Source organism: Camarhynchus parvulus, chromosome 6 (assembly GCF_901933205.1).
Source record: "Camarhynchus parvulus chromosome 6, STF_HiC, whole genome shotgun sequence".
NCBI classification, from domain to species: Eukaryota; Metazoa; Chordata; class Aves; order Passeriformes; family Thraupidae; genus Camarhynchus; species Camarhynchus parvulus.
This window is the reverse complement of record NC_044576.1, coordinates 27,711,990-27,731,325: the sequence shown is the minus strand read 5'-3', so window position 1 is coordinate 27,731,325 and position 19,336 is coordinate 27,711,990. Positions and strand designations below refer to the sequence as shown.

General features: G+C 39.2%; 1 protein-coding gene across 1 annotated transcript in view; it reads right to left on the bottom strand.

The window, feature by feature from the left end:
• Positions 1–968: 968 nt before the first annotated feature.
• The window catches only part of FAM160B1 (family with sequence similarity 160 member B1), a 34,058-nt gene continuing 15,690 nt past the window's right edge, over positions 969–19,336 (bottom strand). The window contains exons 6-17 of the mRNA XM_030951000.1: positions 17,460–17,753; positions 16,394–16,590; positions 15,114–15,228; positions 14,932–15,008; positions 14,638–14,830; positions 13,265–13,434; positions 12,298–12,441; positions 10,521–10,611; positions 8,672–8,815; positions 5,980–6,120; positions 5,112–5,215; positions 969–5,022 (exon numbers count right to left, since the gene is read on the bottom strand). Of these exons, the coding sequence (XP_030806860.1) occupies positions 4,917–5,022; positions 5,112–5,215; positions 5,980–6,120; positions 8,672–8,815; positions 10,521–10,611; positions 12,298–12,441; positions 13,265–13,434; positions 14,638–14,830; positions 14,932–15,008; positions 15,114–15,228; positions 16,394–16,590; positions 17,460–17,753 (1,776 nt within the window). The 3' untranslated portion in view covers positions 969–4,916. The remainder of the gene's footprint in view (positions 5,023–5,111; positions 5,216–5,979; positions 6,121–8,671; positions 8,816–10,520; positions 10,612–12,297; positions 12,442–13,264; positions 13,435–14,637; positions 14,831–14,931; positions 15,009–15,113; positions 15,229–16,393; positions 16,591–17,459; positions 17,754–19,336) is intronic.

Below are 19,336 nucleotides of genomic sequence, written 5' to 3'. Positions count from 1 at the left end.
GCACTCTTCCCCCAATAGGATGTAGAGCCCCAAAATCTTGTATCAGAATGCAAGTGCCATAAGATAACCATGCTTCAGTAACTCAGTCATTTCAAGAATATCAAAGAGAAAAATATAAGATGCAAAGCATTCCACTTTCATACAACTTCCTCACTGCTTGAGAAAGCAAAGTCTCCCTAAATCTCTGAATGTCTCATGCAGGCACAGCAGATAAATGATCTGGGGTGGGAGATGACAACCTCTGAGACCAGGAGGATGGGAGAAAGATGCAGGGAGCTATAATGAAAGCTGTCAAGTGCATCATCTTACTGTAGCACTGTTCTTATTAAAGATGTAAGAGCACTTGCAGATGTTAAATACTGAGTAGGAACAGCTTAAAATCCAAGTGCAGCCCTCAGAGGGGATCCACAGAGCAGCAAGGCTGATGAAAACTAGAAGTAAACCAAAAGTAGAAAAAACACACAACAAACACAATTTAAAAGTATATAAAAACATATATAAACCCTGTGTATAAAAGCCTTCCTGGAAGGCCCAGAAGGAAGAAACAAGGCTCGCTCACGCCCATGACATTTGTCTCCACCAAACCAATGCTGTGACTGACACACTCTGCACTCAAATGCAATAGAAAACTTAGGCCTTGACCAGCTGCAGCCTTTCTGGAAGGATATCAGGGCTCCCAGGAAAGAGCTGATGGTAATCTGTGCCCAGGATGGCTCCAGGATGGCTCCAGCCTGCCCATTTCCCTAGGTTTCCCATTTTCCTGGGCAAGAGCATGCTGATTCAGTCCAAGCCCTGCACAGCACAGCACAGCACAGAAACACATTTATCCCAGAAGATGCTGTAGTGACAGACTCAAAATAAATAAGGACTTCATGATCAAAGGCATGCTGTAAAATGCTAAAACATATTCTGTCTCAAGGTCACCCATACAAAAATTATTACGATTCTGTAATAATAGAAGCAGTTGCTTCACTGAAATTAATTTACTTTGAGAATATCCCTTTTAATCCTCCATGCATTTTTTAGCACAAAAAGTTGAGTTTTATCACAACCTCCTTCATAAAACTTAATATTGTATGTCTGGTAATGTGGCTGTTTCAACAATTCCTCATTGGAAATTCCCACATCTGTGAAACCTTGGCAACACTGTTAGTAAGTGACCTACACAAAGTTTATTAGAAAATTTTTACTGAATATCCTCTGTTTAATGTAAACAAGGCAGGAGGCAAAACAAGGAGTATATATTTTATATAATTACACTATTTTACAGGGCACAGAAAGCATTGAGGACATGGTTTGAAAACCCTGTATGATATGCAATATCAGATATGGATTTTCCATGTAGCCCCAGGTGTACTCCAGGACCCTTCAATCTCACCAAGTCCTTCAGGTTAGTATTTCTTCTAGCAAGACAAAGAGCACTAATAAAATGTCACCTGTGAGATTGCACAGCAGGTTATGGTAGAAATTACCATGCATTTACAAAGCCATTCCATGATTACTTGTGCCCTGTAAAATGAAGTGTGGCAATCTTTACACTAATCATAGTGTAAGCAAGCTTGGGATTCTGGTCCTTTTATATATATATGTATATATATACATAGGTGATGTACAACCAGACTCAAGCTGTGCATCAAGTCACAGCTTTTATATTGCACAGACAAATATAGAGTAAGAACATTACACAGACAGAATCTGAATACTAGGAATATTACAGTCATAGGAGAACCTAAGGACAAACTTGTTCTATCAGAGCTAGCACATGGCTTATTACAAAAATTTCTAAATCAGAGTCTAAATCAAATACATACTATAAATGAAAAAAAATAAAACAATGCTTCTATTTACACACATGTGCATCAGGATTAGAATGTGGTTTGGATCTGCTTTTTGAAATAAAAAATTATTCTAGTATCCCATCTCAAGTATTTCTATCTAATACCAGTGGCCCCATTCTCTAAGGTGATGAGCACTTTCTTTCCCACTGACATCTGGACGATCTGCACAAGCCATGAACTCTTCAGGCCAAGTATTCTCTCTGGTGGCCCTCTCTGGGTAATAAATAACCACATACAAACATAGGCACACAGAAACAAAATGGGCTCCTCAATGGCGTGCATAGATCAAAAAGGTGAAAACATGGACCTGAACTAACTTCTAATCATTAAAAAAAAAAGTGCATGAAAAATATCTCCACAAAAATAATTAAATGAGTTCCATCTCTTAAGAAAGATTAAAGCACTTTTACAAAAATAAAGGTTATTGTCATCAGGTATGGTAATAAGGGTTTGTAGGCAGCACTCACAAAAGCAGTTTAGGCTAAAGCAACTTTAAGAATTGCTTCAGTTGTGTGAGGATGGATCCGTGTCTTACAAATTTATCAACTAAGTAACATTCGGTTTGCAAGAGAACATCACCAATGTCACTGGAGACTGAACAATCATAGCCTGAATTTAAGAGTATCATAGTTCTATCTACTTATTTTTCTCATGGACAAGCTTAAGGAGCTGTGTTTGCAGCTCTGCAGTGTTTTGCATTAGAACACCACAGAGGCTGCAGCCTTTCAGGGTAATGAGTTCAGCTACCACTGAAAACAGCCAAACAAAGGAAGTGATGTTAATGCTTTCATTTGACATCAGGCAACTCTTGAATGGCTTTATCAATTCTTGTATTACTCGGAATGCTCGTTCAAGTTTTGTTTAACATTTCACTCACTTTCCTTTATAGCAGTATTATCACTTCCAGTTTCCACTGAAATTGGGACATTAGAAGTATTCTGGATCATATGCTTAAAAAAAAAAAGATGATTTGAGGAAAAAGTAATTAAGCTCAAGCAAAACCAACAAAGACCCAAATTCAGCAAAGCATCAGCATTTCTGCTCAACTGCTTAACTTTGTACACATAAAGGGATTGTGATTTAAGGAAACAATACTTAAATTAAGCTTATGTTTAACTGTTTTGCTGAATCAGGACCTTATAAATAACAAATGTATGCATTAAACATCACTCTGCACAGACATCAACATGTTCTAAACTATGTGTCAGGTATTAAGTAAACTCTTAATGTGGACTGTCTACAATGCAGATCACTAAAAATTATTTGCTATATTCAAGGTATGTTTCTCAAGAAGAAAAATGAAGTGTAATTTTTTCAAATTTTGTCCTACTATGCTACTTGGACCTGAAAACACTTTAGAGCTAAATGCAGGAAAAATCCAACAGGTGAAGAGGTAAAACACGCTTTTGTTTGCCAGAGAAATGCAACAGTGTTTGCAAAAATGTCCCAGTACAGAGAGCTACTGAATACAGATTTTACCTACCAAAACATTTCCCTAGTTCCAGAACTGTTTTCTCCAGCTGAACCTGTACTGGAAGCTTTACAGCAGGATGCTCTTCACTGGTGACAAGAATAAATTTAGCCCATTAACTGTGACACTGCTCTAATTAACCTGCTAACTTAGAAGGTCTCTTAACATCCAGCTTCCATAAATATTAAAAAACAAGACCTCAAAGGCATAGATAAAGAGCAGAATCTGGTTCTAGGTACAGTCATGTAAATCCAGAGGAATTCTAGTCACTGAATAAATTAGACCATGTTTGCATATGAGCAATGACATCTGAAATGGGCATTAGCTGTGCAAACAGGGGGCAGGAAAGGAGGAAAGACAATGTAAACAGAAGGAGCTGAGCTCTACCTGGCCTTGCTCAAAGGAGGGGAAAGGGGTCCTACTCACGAGTGTGGGGAGCAGGACAGGTCACTGGGTGTGACTGCAAGGTCCAGCACAGCCACCTGGCAGTGAGGACCCTCTGCAGGGCAGAAGCAAAGCAGCCTGAAGTGGCCTCTGCTTGCAATGCCAGTGCCTGCCCTGGCTGATGGCATTCTCAGGGAAAAGGAGTCTGAGAGGCATTCCTGCATTCCAGCACTGTGAAAAGCAGGTGCAAATTTTGGTCCTAAATAAGTTATCAATGCTTTAACTGAGTTGGCATCACTGTGATGGTTAGATAAGCAATAAAAATATCTCTCAAAATAACAGAATGTTTATGCTGCCGATTTTCAAGGCACAAAAGATTCTTAAACCAATTCAGACTAATATCAATTTAAAAGAAATTAAAAATACTGTTTCAGCAACAACTACTGATGACCTATAATTAACCTATAATGTAATGGTGACATGAGTCAAACAACTAGAGCTCCTATGTAAAAAGCTAAAGCAAATCTAGTTACATGGATGACCTGGAGATCAATCACTTGAATAATGGCAAACATGCTACAAACATGTACACTTTAGACACATTTGTTATGGATGTGATGCCGAATCAGGATAATTTCTTTAGTATTGATCTTAGACTGATAGATTTCTTGGAGTAAACCAATGAGGAATCAAGCTCAGAGTTTTACTTAAGATCTACCAAAAGCAAAATGATCCCTCATTAACATATCCTGTTGTATATGGATTGGTGGATTTTTTTTAACTTCTTCATTTTTAATAACATACGTTGCAACTATAGGTGTGTTTTTCTTTCATACATCCAACTGCAAAGAAAAAGAATTAACACATAAAAATGTTATAAAATTAATTTGCTTTTTTAAAAGTAATATGGTCACAAAGAGCAAATTGGTGCACGTGAGCCCCAGGACATACAAGAGCCCAAATTCTCTAAACATTGTCATCAGAATAACCAAGGTCTGATGGCTGTGATTCTCCATGCAGCTTTTGCAGCTCTTCACACAGAAATGCTGCCTGTTGGTCTCTCCCCAAATGCCTTTGCTCATATTCCAAGTCCATTTGCAATCTCAACATCTGGTGAAAGCAACTTGTCTTCCCAACATCCCCTTTTGTGCCACTCTGCCGGGAGGCACCCCCTTGTCTCTGGCTGTTGTCGGTGGCCTCCGGGGGTGGCTGGCCCGGGCTGCTCAGGGCGTGGCTGAGGTGTGGTACTTGACAAAGGCGATCGCGGCCAGCTCCTTGCAGAACTCCTCCAGCACAATCACGCCCTCTAGTAACGTCATGTGGTCAATGCTGGGACGGGAAGAGAATTGCAGGGAATCAGGACTGGCACACACAAACCCAGCCACGCGTCTCAGAGAACGTGCAATGTATTTACTCACATGGGCCCCTCTGGCTCCAAGCCCAGCAGGCGTTTTCTGACCAGCAGAAGTTTGGGAGTGAAATCTGGGATGCGCTGGATTCTAACCATGAGGTCCCCGACGACCTGTAAAGCCCAGGCCACCAACACACAAAGTTAACACCTCTGCAGAGTGCCTGGAAGTAATGCTCAATGGCAGCCTCAGCGCCCACTTCAGCATCCACAGGCCCACAGAACAACCTGCAGAGAGGCTGCTCTGCCCAAAAAGAGGGTGAGTGCAGAAAGTAAAGAAATACAAAAGCCTTACTTGCTCTTGTACAAATGACATTACTTATTTTGATTACATCAATGATTAATTTGTCTTTTTAAATGCTGACATAGTCAATCAACCAGTGAATTCCTGAGCCTATGGAAAGCAAAAGGGGAGAGAGAAGGCTGTATTTTGGAACAGGGAGGGCTGCTGGGGAGAAAGGGAGCCAAGCCCTCTGTTACTATTGGCAGCATCATTAACAGGCTTCTGACCAGCTTAATAACAGCTGGTGCGTGGGGTAAGCGAGGGACTCTGACTGAGGACACTGCAGTGTGACAGGCACCCAGCCAGCTCTTCCAGGATGCAAGTCTGGCAGGAAGAGATGGAATTGGAGAAGAAGGAGACTTTTGATAAATCCGGGACTTAACTGTCAAGAACACCCTTCATCAGAAAAAAAAAAAAGAGTATGAGCAGAGACACCCATGTAGGCCCAATCTTGATTCAAAATCAGCTTTCAATGACAAACATTTACCAACTTAAAATACCCAGCAACTACTACCACGAATGACAAAGTTATTAAAACATATTACTGCTGTACTTATTGCTGTGTAATTGTGTAATTATTGCTGTGTTTACTCACCCTGACAATCACAGAGAAGAGAGACTTGCAGCCAGAGGCGAGGTTGACGTAAGGATCCAAAAGGTATTCGTGTATGTGAGGATGGGGAAACAGGGACAATTTGGACAATACTGAAGTAACTTGTAAATTTACATCATAGGGCTGCAAAAAGAGGGAAACACAGTGCTTAGTTATTTTCATGCTGGCTTCTTTTCATCCACCTCATGTTTATTTAACTACTAGAACTTTTTATACAGGGTTATGAATACATAAAGATAAAAAGTTAGATTAGAAAACAGGCCCAGCTTTTCACAACAGCAGTGCTGTGAATATGACAGTTGGACATTAGATGTTATTATCTGTATTGCTGCTACAACCACTTGAAGCTTTTGCACACTTGTTTATTGCAGGGCAAGTCCTCTTCCTGTAAAATATTTCTTCAGCTAAAGAAATAGCATGGAATCAGCCTAGATTAAACATCTGCTTGCTTCTCCTGGGAAATTGTAAAGTATATGAGCTCAGGAAATTGCCAGAGACAAATCCATGTTTACAGCTAATATGTTATTTCTCTTCTACTTTATTTTTTTCTGGGAAAAAACCACTGCAGAAGGCCTGGCCATTTCGTGGTAGCAACCCATGGGAGATGGGAGCAGTCCTGGGCTGGGAAAGCAGCAGGAAATTCTGAGCTTCTTGTCTACCTCCCTTCCCCAAATCAATCAAATGGTGAGAGGCAACACTGTCAGATGCTGGAGAATGCTTATCAGTCATAAGGAATAAAACAGTACCTAAACTTCCAGGAAAAAAAAAGTGCCTAGTTGAAAGGATTTGACCATTCTAGTAAGAAACTTATTTCCATAAAAGCAAGCATTTTCACCATGGCTTCTTTATGTTTCAAAACTTTTTTTTTTGTGTTTGATTTTGTCATCCCAGTGAAAACAAGCTGACATTTTAATTCAGCCCAGAATTTACAAACTAGTAGAACCTCCTTCCATTTTTTCAATGGCAGAACCAACTAAGCTGACAAGAGAGGGACAGACATTCCTTTGGTACACCTCTGTGTCAATCAACCTTGTTGATCTAAGTGGATTGTAGGGCCCTCATTTAATCTCTGACTGCATATTGGCAGTAATACCCTCACTGGCATCATCACACTGAGAAGAGGAGGACTCAATGACCTCAAATTCTCATCTTTATGCTCTCAAGTTAGCATCCCACTGAAGAATAAGAGAACAGATTCTTCCCCCTTTCAGATCTGAGAGATTTGGATGAATTCAGGCTCAGATTAAGACAGATACATTTAGCCATATCTGCACGTCTAAGCTCTCATTAGCTGACTCACCAGAGATCTGACACTTCATACACTGCCCACACACAAACATCTCCTGCCATCTCAGAGCTCCCAAGTATCTGCTGGTCTCTGGATGGTTCCACAGAGATCTGCAAGATCTGTGTTGTAACCACAAACTTCTGGGAATATCTTGGACACCACAAAAATGGCAACAGATAGCTGAGCTCAGGCATCTGAGTGGAGCTTTCAGTCCACAGAGTCGAGGAAGCTGAGTGGTTCACTTTGCACTGACAGAGACACCTACTTGCCTTTCAGCCTAAGAGCCCCAGGGACTACTGGGGCTGCTCTGACAAAATTTCCACTGACTACATGTGCCCACATAAGTAATATTTAGGTATCTTATTCTTGAATTTGTTACCACACACTATTGCATTGCAAAGTTGCCTCATAAATCTTTTGAAATGAAAGCACTTATTTCTTCCAGTCAGTGGCAGTTATTTCTGCACTTGGCAGTCCAGCAATAGATTCATCCCAATCTCCTAACAAACGAAGCTTTCAGCCCCTGGACCACAGATGTTACAGGTAAAAGAGATCACTACATTTTGAGTTATTATTGCAGAGTTATTCTGCAGAGAGAGACAAAAATTCCTTCCATAAATCTATTCACTGCCTACCTAGCTGAACTGTAGGAGAAGGTCTTTAGAGCTGTTTGAGTCAGCCAATTCATTAGGAAGCTTTGAAGGTATGAGCATTATCTGGTGTTCACAAGAGGAGAAGGAAACAAAGGAGTAACACGTGCTGCATTGTTCTGACAGATTGCTGTTGTGATTCCAGCTAATTGAGAGCATTAAAGAAAGCTGCTTCTTCACACAGAGCTTTTATTTCTGTCCATATGTCAGCAGACTCAGTTAAATAGCCCCATATCAGATAAATTCTAAAAAAATTCCCTGTAGCTAAAAAGATTAAACCCAGGAAATTTTGAAGTTCAGGAAATTTAAAAAAAATCTTAGGGTACAGTCAGTTCCACAGAAATTTGTAATAGCAGGAGGAAGAAGGTAGTGTCTAGTACATGAGGTCTTTGAAACAACTTACTTCACTTGTGTGCCTGAGCTATCTTCTGTCAGAAATGAGGTTAGTGAGAACTACCACCTCTGCAAAGCTTTCTGGTATCACAGATTCATATCAGAGTGTTCCCATGAACACTCACAGAACTGATCTAGAGGCTACTCCTGGATTCCTGCACATGTTCCCTGTGCATTTATATGTGAAAATGGCTCTTGTCAGGCTTATGACCAGGAAAGGGCACATTACACAATAACATGACACTATAATAGAGTGATGGGAATTCATAGGACCTGATGGTGATCCGGTCTTTAAAAGTGATGAAAGTATCAGAAATTGAATTGTTAACTTGTTTTTTCTTACCTGATCGAGAATCCTGCCCATTCTTTCAAACAGAACTTTCAGGAAGTGTCCTTCAAAAAATGACGCTTCCAAATTGCACTTTTCCAAAGACCTGGGAGATCCAGGCCACTCCCACCGTAAGCAAATGACACAATAATCCCGGAACTACAAAAAAGTAGTGAGGAAAACACACTTCAATCTCCATGGAAACTGTTTCATTTCCTTTGATAGTCCATACACCTTAAAACCATAATCTGTAGCTAAATTATAAATCTAATCTCAAAAGATCAGTCATTCTAAAGTAAACACTACCAGTAAAACCACTATCAGCAGGCACCTCCTTTTCCTGGGGATATTCCTGCTACGAGGGTAGTTTGAGAGGCAGTGAGTGGAGAACAGAGCTCCCAAAAAGGAGCTGGGGCCAAAACACAAAGCAATATCAACAATACACAACCTAATCAGGATTCTTTTGAAGCAGGAATTGCATTCCTAACCATCATCTTGAGAGTAGATTTCCAAACTTCTACTGCATTATGGGTAGCTGGTCTTGCTATCCAAACCATTCTGCTCCCTAATTCCCAGGACAGGAAAGGCATGTGTACATGCAGAACATACAAACTACAAGTATTTCAGGGCTTCCTCTTCCCTCTCTTTGTTTCCTAACACCCCTGGCAGTCTTTCTCCACCTTGCCCCATATTTGCCTTGTGCTCCTGACACCTCACTTGCAAGGAATTACACCTTGAAAGGAGCACAAGTTGAAGCAGAGAAAATAAAGAACACAGGAAGAAACAGAAGCAAAAGAATCAGAAAACAGACTCAAAAATTCTGCATTGATTGTAGCTTACCTACTACTGCAGGCTTCCAGGAATAGCAATGAGGAAGCAGAACAGCTATTTGGATGTAATAACAGCAACAGGCAGGGCTACTCTTAGGGGGGAAATATTTTAACAGTAGCCATATCATCGTCAGGAAGTGACAGAAAGCAATTCTGCTCTCTAATAACTCCCAGTACACTCTTTTTCCCAAGACATGAATGAAAGACGAAGATGATAAGTGGTTTCTGGCATCCAAGAATAAAACATAGGGGAATTTTACATCAACCTTTGTTTCCTTATTCTCTACTTTCTATTCCCTTCCTTTTCAGGAGAGACTACAGATGAAGCAACATAAATACAGAAATCCAGCGTCCCATCTTTAGCAGCTGATAACGTAATTCCACGATTATGGAATTTTTGAATTACCTACTAAATATAGCTCTCAGTTGCTCTGTTCCTTTGCATAAATTTTTCTATTCTAGAAGATTCACAGAGTTTCAATATGAAAGCTGCAAACAGTGTTCCCTGACCAAGGAAACTATGTTTGTAAAAGCAAAACTTGCCTTTATTTCTAAACAGTAAATCATAAAGCTTTCCCTGCCTACCCCCATTCCCAACTTCAAACCTGAATGCCTTAGGCTGTGCATTCCCTGAGATGAGCCTTTATTTGCAAAGTCCCAGATTGCATAACTCCTATGCAGCATTTTAATTTCTCTTTAGTTCTTTCAAACAGCTTGGCAGGCAATTCTCCAAGAGAATGCAGATAAATGCAGAAGCAAATTAAGAATCTATCTGCAGTTCAGGTTTTCTCTCACTGTATTTGTTATATGAATATTAATGCATTTAATGTCATCCATTATTCCCACTAGTGCAATAAAAGGTGAATTCATCATCAAAAGATCTCCAAAGGTAAGTTTTCATTAAAAATGAAAATTGAATTTTCCCATCTTCCATTACCAAAAGATGCATTTAATAGGACTATTTACAGAACCATTTGTATATTCTCACCAGCATTTCAAACTCTCAAGGACTAAGGAAGAGTTCACTGACTTACTTGTCTGTGGGCATCTCTGAGGTAAGTATCATAACCTGTACCCTCCACATGGTATGATGACTTTGCTTCATCAGGTACAAGACAGAGAAAACTGCAGAGAAAAAGAGCACATTAATGACTATATTCCACAGAGCACCAGATCAATACTTCCTCATCATCTGTAGCAGGGTACACACAATGCTGAACTGTCTGGCCAATTAATCCACACAATCTACCATAACTTTATGTGAAGAACAGAGAACACAAAATCTATTTAAGCCTACCTATTCCAACTACTATAGGTAATAACAAGGTATATACTTCAGAACTTTTGTATCTGGCATTAGAGGCAAAGTCACCAGTGGAATCATTTTCTGAGAATCAGCAGACAGAGTGGAGATTAAAGGGAATAGTCATAAATAGGTCAAGTATTTGCTAAAGGTCAGACTCCATCTCACTAGAGCTAAAACAAAATATACTTGGGAATAAATGAGCCAAAAGAGAAGAAGAATTACAGATAAAATTCTTCTTAAACTACTTCATAGGTAGTTTGTTTACCAGTTTGTTGTGGCAAAAAATGAACATCTAAGACACACCAGGAGTATTTGCATATAAATGTCCCTGTTACAACTATAACTGCCTTTGCCAGGTGTATAGTCAAATACTCTCTCCTTATTATTTCATCAATATCTGATGTAAAATGCATCAGGAAATTCAGAAATATAAGTAACTTAAAAAAAAAATCAAACCCATTGAAATTTCTGGACAGAAGATAAAACCCAGTCTTTGGACCCTGATTCCAAATTTCAGCCTTCATTATACCTCAAGAACTGCTGGACACTCCTGTAGAATTTATATACAGAAATATGTAGTATCTGACCTTTCATGTGGAGTTCATCTTATCTCAAAAAATACACATTTGCAGGACACTGCAAATCAGAAAACATTTCTATTCCCTGATGCAGGTTACATGAGGTGAATTTAGAAGAGTGTTCTTTGTGTCTTTGCTCTAAACCATGTCCACCATAAACTATAAATAGTGATACTGGGGGAAAGAGGGCAAGAAGTGATGATGTCACTGTGTCCTGGCTGTCCCTGGGCTGTTTTCTTCCTCTGGCTAACACCTTTGATTATTTCTGGGCAGGCAGATAGGTCAGCACTGACACACCAGTGCTGCTCTGCTACCAAGTATTGACAGAGCAAACAGCCCTCATCCTAATATTAGTTCCTAAGAGAATTACCATCACTAAGTTGCTTAGAGCAGAGCTTGTCTTTGTGATCTCCAATTTGCAGTGAGTCTGACAGGCACTGAGCTATGTCACAGGTGACACAGGTGCCCCCTGACTTTCAGGGAACAGAAGGTTATCTCTAGCATGGCAATTATTTCCTTTCATGTCTGTGTTTATGGAACTTTGAAGTTCTAAGGAAGTTTGAGGGTCGTTTTTTCCCCTGAAAGGTTTATGGCAAGGCTCCCCAGACTTGTCCAGGAAGGTCAAGTCCTGTAACAGCATTTCAAGTACAGCATATATTTCTGCAAAAAGCAACTTTTATAATTGTGAATTCTGAGTATTCAACCATTAGCTACAAAGTTCTTCTACTTTTCTCATTTATGTTGAATTAATGCAAGCTCTAATCTTTCAGAAGTAGCTTTCTGATAAAATGCCACAATTTCCTTCTGTGGAGTAATTTTCCCAGCTGGCACAGAACAACATCCATTACAGAGTACACATTTAATTTGCACAGTGTGTGCAGACACCCACACATTCAGACATTTCTTCAAGTCTTTGTTTCAACTCACCTATTTACAATTTTATGAACTTCAGTCTTCCCATCATTTTTCGGATGTTCTGGACTGACAGGTGGAGAAGCACTGAGCCACTCCTGAGCTGACAATGTGTTATCTGGAGACAGATCAGTAAATAATGGATCTTCCTCCAGATCTCTGTGAAATTACATTAGACAGAAACATAATCATCCACAAAATGTTATGGAAGGCAGGAAAATCTCTGGGTCACAAGGCAGGCTGTTTTTCTTCTCTGAACAATAAGGATGTTTGCCAGGACATAACAATATCCACAATGTATTACATAATCAATATGCAGAAATACCAACCTTTGCAAATACCCAACCATGTAAACAACAGATGAGACATTTTTGACTTGGATAAAGTTACTGCATCAAGTCACTTAAAACTTCTTAGCCACATTTGTCACATGAGAGTTCTACTCCAGGACATATTTCAATTATTCTAGATGACTAAAATGGTGTGGCCAGTCCTTACCTCTCCTTCATTAAAATACTGAGTTATAGTAGCATATACATTTTATGTAGTGCCTCACTATTTTATTTCTTTCTTTTATGTAGTGCCTCAGGAATTTTCTTCCATCAAAAATTACTAGGAAGACAAATGTAAGCAAAACACTGAAGTTATTGACTGCAAGAATATTCTGATTGCAATAAAATACGCATAGATTTAAGCTTGGTAGGTGCATAAATAAATTGAGACACGAAGACCTCTGAGTGTCTACTGTTCTGCAAAGAGGCTTGTGGTAATTTTAGATTTTCTGTTCCTGTTCTAAGAGTTTCCATAAGTTGCTGATGTAAGAATTTCTGCATCACTTTATGGATATGGATTACTATATAGAGCACTCAAGTGTTCTCCAGGCTCAATTTTCTTTCAATTACTGGAAAAAAAACCTTGTTTTGTTCTAAAAATAAGGATCCAAGTTATTTGTTGTGAAAACATCTCTAAAAATGAAACTTACACTGCTCCAGCAATCTGTCCATTCTCTACCACATCTTTATCTTCTTGACAGGGAGGCTTGTATTCCATGTAATTTCTTTCTTCCAGATTTCTCAGAACCAAATTATAAAGGATGTGCTCATTGGGTTTTTGCAAAAGGTGCTCAAACATTCTTAAAGTCATTATGCTGATCTGCAACAGAAAGAGTAAAAACTCAATCAACTGATGCCCTGCAGCCCTGTGCTTTTTGCCTTTTATCTGCTTTGTCCATCCTAGAACATTGCAATTACTTACTGACATTATGGAAGCAAACAAAATCATAAGAAAAAGTAGGAAATTATGATGCTACATGTGGTATGAACACGGATGAAGAGTTCACATACATTTGAAAATCACTATGGGAATGCTTTTTTTTTCTGTTAAAATACCTGTTCTGAAATCTGTCAAAATAACAATACAAAGAACAGACAGAGAACTCAGAATTTAGCTTTCTGTTCTACAGTTAGATCCATGCTGGAAGAGGATTATCATTGTGCAAATGAGACCCACAACAGCACTTAAAGTTACCAATAAACACCCAAAAAAAGAAAGTAATACTGGGATATTGTAACTAGATCTATAGGCTAAGATTTTTACATGAAGATGCTATGTAGGCTTTTAAAGGAACACTGACTTTAGGCAATACAAAGACAATTTTTCAAGACTGCTTGAGAGCGCTTAGCTTTGCAAAGATAACTGATTTACAGAGATAACTCATTCTGACAAGGTGAGCAGGTAGGCATACTGAATAAATGGATATGAGAAAGCACAAATTTTTATTTCAGACAAGCTTGGTTTTTATTTGAAAAAGTAGAGTGCTGAGGTTTTTTCATGGAAAAAATGAAGCAAGCAGCTTCTGAGAGGGATTTTACTGAAGTTAATTGTTTTAATGATGCTTAGTGTATGTAAAGAGCTTAAAGTTATCACATCATCTTTTAATTGGCATAGCATATATCCTCCAAGCACACTTAGTTTTTATCTGTATCTTATATGATAATAAGACACAACTGACACAACATGGAAAATAACAGCAACAAATTAAAATGCAATTACAAAAACTCAGTTCACTCTGTCTTACAGACAAGCAAGTCTAACTGGATATGCATACTGGGCATGCAAATTCACAAAAAATCTTTAGGAAAAAAAAAGGAAATATTAAGGAAATATTGCTAGGTGGAGAAAACATATTGACTTCATTTTCTAAAGGGAATTTGTAGGGCCAGGAGCCAGAATTCTCTTTCTTGGGAAAAGATGTTACTGGATACAAATATGAGAAGTCCTCACAACGGTGTCTTTACAGACTGTCCACACTCCAGAACTGGCCAGCAGACACTCCTGTGTCAGAGCAGCCCTCACCTCATCAGAAATGTGATCACAGTGCTCGATCAGCCTGTGCCTCAATGGATGCCTGTTGATGTCTGTCAGGGTTTCTGGCTCTCTGTGCTCTCCAAGGATGAAATACACCAGTTCCTGCAGCAGCACATCCGAAGTCACCTGACGAACAATGCGGTGCAATAGTGCAGTTGACGTGAGGATTCCAATCTCTGAACTGAACGAAACATTTTCATATCAGTTATGGAGTGGATTTCCACTCCCCAAAAATCAGCTTGATTCAGATGCTGTTCTGCTGTCTTGTAGGATGCTACTCACGTTTGCATCAGCTGAGGTTCCATAACATCAATGAAGAATCGTTCCCGCACAGCTTTTGCCATAGCAACAGCAGTCATCTGAAACAAAAGTACAAAATGGTGTGTCTCAAACTCAGAAGCTAGGAAATAACTGGAACTACTTATTTGCTAAATATATTTGTATCATTTGAACACATTTCAAACCTTTTGTGCTTCTTTGATGAGTTGATCACAGTAGTCAAACCAAGAAAGAAATGAAATCAATGCTCTTTTCCCTGGAAAAGCAGATGCATCTTCTTTGTGGCTGTAGGAATCCAAACTAGAGCACACAGAGGAAAAATATTTATTTAGTTTACACGTAGTTGAAGAATCTTGGACTCCATTCTTATTGAGCTTAACAGAATAATTAACGACCTACTTGTAATGAAGGGAACATTAAAAATGCTTTTCTGCTGATCTTAATGGATCTGGCAGTGCCATCACAACACAGATATTCAGTGCATGCTGAAGGAAAAAGTGTTTCTGGAGTCAGAAGGGAAAACTGATCACCAAGTCTGTTCTCCCAGAATACACAGACTACAGAAAATGAATCAGTAACTCCTGTAGTCACAGAACCATAAAATGAAGGCAATTGTTCTTCTCTACTCTGTAAGTGACCTCAGGCAAGTCGACCAAAACCACACAGTATATACCTGAACTAGAGTGTATCTTTCAGAAAGAAACATCTATCTCAATTTAATGGCTGTAAGGAATAACAAATACACAACTTTCTTTGGTAAAAAACTCCACTGTTTATTTATCCCACAATTTAAACGTGTGGGTTTTCTCCTTCTAATTTCAAACTCCAACCACCAGAAATTTTGCTAGGCATTTTGCAACTATCTTCTTTTGTCTCAGTACAAACAGATCAGGAGCAAGTCATAATAATGAAGGCAGAGTGGGCAAGATAAATGTTTAAAGAATCTAAATTACAAGCAGTTATGATAACAGGCGTGTATCTTTTTCTTCATGCTAATTACTTATGCAGCAACTCTTTCCTTCTTCCTTTTTCTGCAAAAATTTTGAAATAACACTTGGTTAACAAATAGACCCTTCCTGCCCCTCAGAGCAGCTTACAATGCCCACTGTGTACAGTGAGAAATTTATGCTTCCTAAATCCTTGATATCTGCATGAGAATATTAATCCACACCTGATACTACAGTGACATCACTAGAAACTGCTGATGTAATCCCGTGGAAAAACTTGCCCCCTGAGGAATTTCTGCCAGGGACTGGCAGGCAGGCCTGGCCCCATGTCAGAAATCACAGGTACACTGGACACCCAAAGTGCACCACTGTGCTACAGCTCTATCTCAGCTCTGCCCTTGAGGCTTTAGCCTCTGTGTGTGTGGGAGTATTTCATACACATTATCTACCTATCAAATTAGTTTCAGGGAAGGGTGCAAAGTCATGTTGAGTATTAAATACAAAAATAAAATTCTTACCCCCAGTTAATTGCCTCCACTGTTTCAATGTCTAAGGGATCCAGTGACTGAGGCAAGGCTTTGTAGAGGGTGGCCAGCCTGTCTGTCAACAATTCACATAAACAAGTGCTTTGAGTCAGGCACTTGGCAGCTGCTGGTTCTGGCAAACTCACCAAAAGCATGAGACCTTCACAGGCCTTCACTGCTATCCGGCCGTCCTGGCAGAAGGGCATGGAAGAATTAATCAGAGGGTGAATGAAGGCCACTGGAAATCAAGAAGCAAACACCTTCCAAATAGAACCTCTCCATTCTCCCACAGTGTCTGAATACATTTATTTTTGTTGCCTTCTGAGTCATTAACTCTAGTGAATTTGGATGCTACAAAATAAAGATTCTCACCTGATTTTGTGTGAAATACAAGAATGCCAGCTGCAACCTTCCAGCTGACAGATCTAGAGCTGTAGGTCCGATTGAGACCAACATACCAAATCCTATATACCACTCATGTAACAATAAGGAGGTACAGTGGTAGACTTGGTTTTCTGCTCTCACCACTGGTGCAGCAATTACAGGCTTACTCAAACCTCTTCTAAATTTTCTAAAAGAATCTAAGTCTGAATTTGATGATTGAGCTGGGTATAAGGCATACAGCAGGCTTTTTTAAAAGAAAATCCACTCCTAGAGATAGCTCAGATAGCCATTACAAAGAGAGGGGGTTCGGTTAAGTCAGAACAATTGAAAGTAGTTTTAAAAACATTCTCTTGTGATATATTTAACCTTCTGATTATCCTGTGTAGTTTTTCTGTGAAACATACAGCACCTTTACAAGTTTCTTAAAAAACCCACTTATATTATCATCAACAAGCTTAGTATTAATTTTCTAAAACAATATTTTAACTTTAATCTGAATTTACAAAGAAAATTGCCAATTTACAAAAAGTGCCTGCAAAAACTCTCACTTCATATAGCTAAAATAAAATAGTGTGTTTATTTACTCTCTCTGCCCACTTCACACAGCATCCAGTTATTTCGTTTTAGCACACAGAGTGGAAAAAAACCCAAAAACAAAATTAAAAAAACAACTCACAGGACTTTTAGTGAGGTTTAGTAGAGAATTCACTAAATTATAGTCTTGATTTGGACAAGCAGTGGAGGACTCAGGTGATGATGTGACATTGAGTTCATCCAGACTGAAGGAGAGCTCCTCTGCCTGCTGCGGGAGCTCATCCTCCTTCTCCATGAGCTCGGCTCCAGCAGCACCCGGCGTCTCCTCAGGCTGGCCAGGCTGCCCCGTGTCTGTGGTCACGGACTCTTGGTCTTTGATCATGTCTTCTGTGATTACACTTGCTGATTCTTGGAGAGCCATTGCTTTTAACTTACTCTGCAAAGCATTTTTTGGAATTACACAGCTGAAATCACTGTTCATCCTGAAGCAGGAGTTTACTAAAAGCAATTTTTTTAACATCAACATTTGAAGTAGTCAAGGCTGGATACAGTAACCATGTAAAACCATGTACAAGGCTGTGGGAGTGTGGGTGTTTTATAAACCTAGGACACTTTTAAATCTGCTTAAATTTCTCTTAAGCCCTATACATTTCACTTCAAGGCTGAATATGCCATTTACAAAAGGATGGCAGCTTTTTCTTTCACTACTGAAGGCACACATTCACTTGATTTGCCCACAATTTGATAGAGGTTTTTAATTTATCTTATGGGTGGCACGTTTAGAACTTAGCACTTTTTATAAAACATTCCTTTCTGTGTCAAGGCCTCACATTCATCTAATGTCTGAAACACTATTTCCAGTTGGAATCACCCAAGTAAAATAATTCTAAATTTCTTGAGATTTTACCTTCAACAGGAAAGGGAAAGAAACACCTTTTCTGACAGTAGAGTACTCTCAAATTGTGTTTCTCAAGAAGAAAAAATTGAGTAGATTGAATGGACAAAGGTATTAGAAATTAGCATTGGTCACTGGATACTCTGAAAGGTCACAGTGAACCTTCTTGGAAGCTCCAAACCATCTCTGCTTTGCCTCAAAAAAGGCAACCCATCTGTCTTCCCATAAATCTGTCTCCAGCACATAAAAAGACATTTAAATTTGTGCTCTGTGATACCATGAAGAAACTCACAGAAAGGCAAGAATTCAGTGTTCTTCTGGCATAAGTGCAGGTGAGGAATACTTTATTGGAATCATAAATTAGAATGCAGCACAAGACATTTCTTTCAAGTGAGAACTGCAGTGAGATTATAAATCCAAACGGTTCCCTTCTCTATGATAACACCAAAATTATTACAAATATATCTCAAGCATTAATAATTTAAAAGACTAACCATTTGGGGTTAATGGATTTTAGTACAGACAAACCAGCAGGGACTGAGTACATGACAGTGAGGCAGCAAACTGGAGAGCTGCTGTGACTTGCTTGAGGGCCGTGCATTCATTGTGGGGAATTTGCACTGGGCATTGTGATGCACTCACAGAACCAATTCCCTGGAGAAGCAAACCAGTGGAAAAAGCAGCAGACTGCATGCTATAAAATAAGGATGCTCTTTGAATGCAGTAGAAAAATTACTGCTTCAATATGTTTTGGGATTTTTTTGACAGCGTGATAAGCGCAAGGCTGGCAAAGCAACAAAAAGACGTTTGTCTGAACCAAGTTTGCTATCACCAGAGCTCCTGCAGTCCTTCAGTATCAATATCCTCAATATCCTCATCAATACACAGAAATATCTGAATCACAACAGTGACCCTTGCACATAAAGGTTGGAACAGTGTTTCAGTCCTGGACTCAACACTGTTGCTGGCACCACTCAAGCTGCAGGCAGAGTTGTTAAAGGGAAAAGCTTTTTTTTTTTTTCAAAACTGGGCAATATTCTGTAAAATACTTATTTTATCTTACAGTGGCTTATTACTTCCTTTCTGGATTCTTCTGCCATTTTAAAGGCCACTGTTTATTTAGC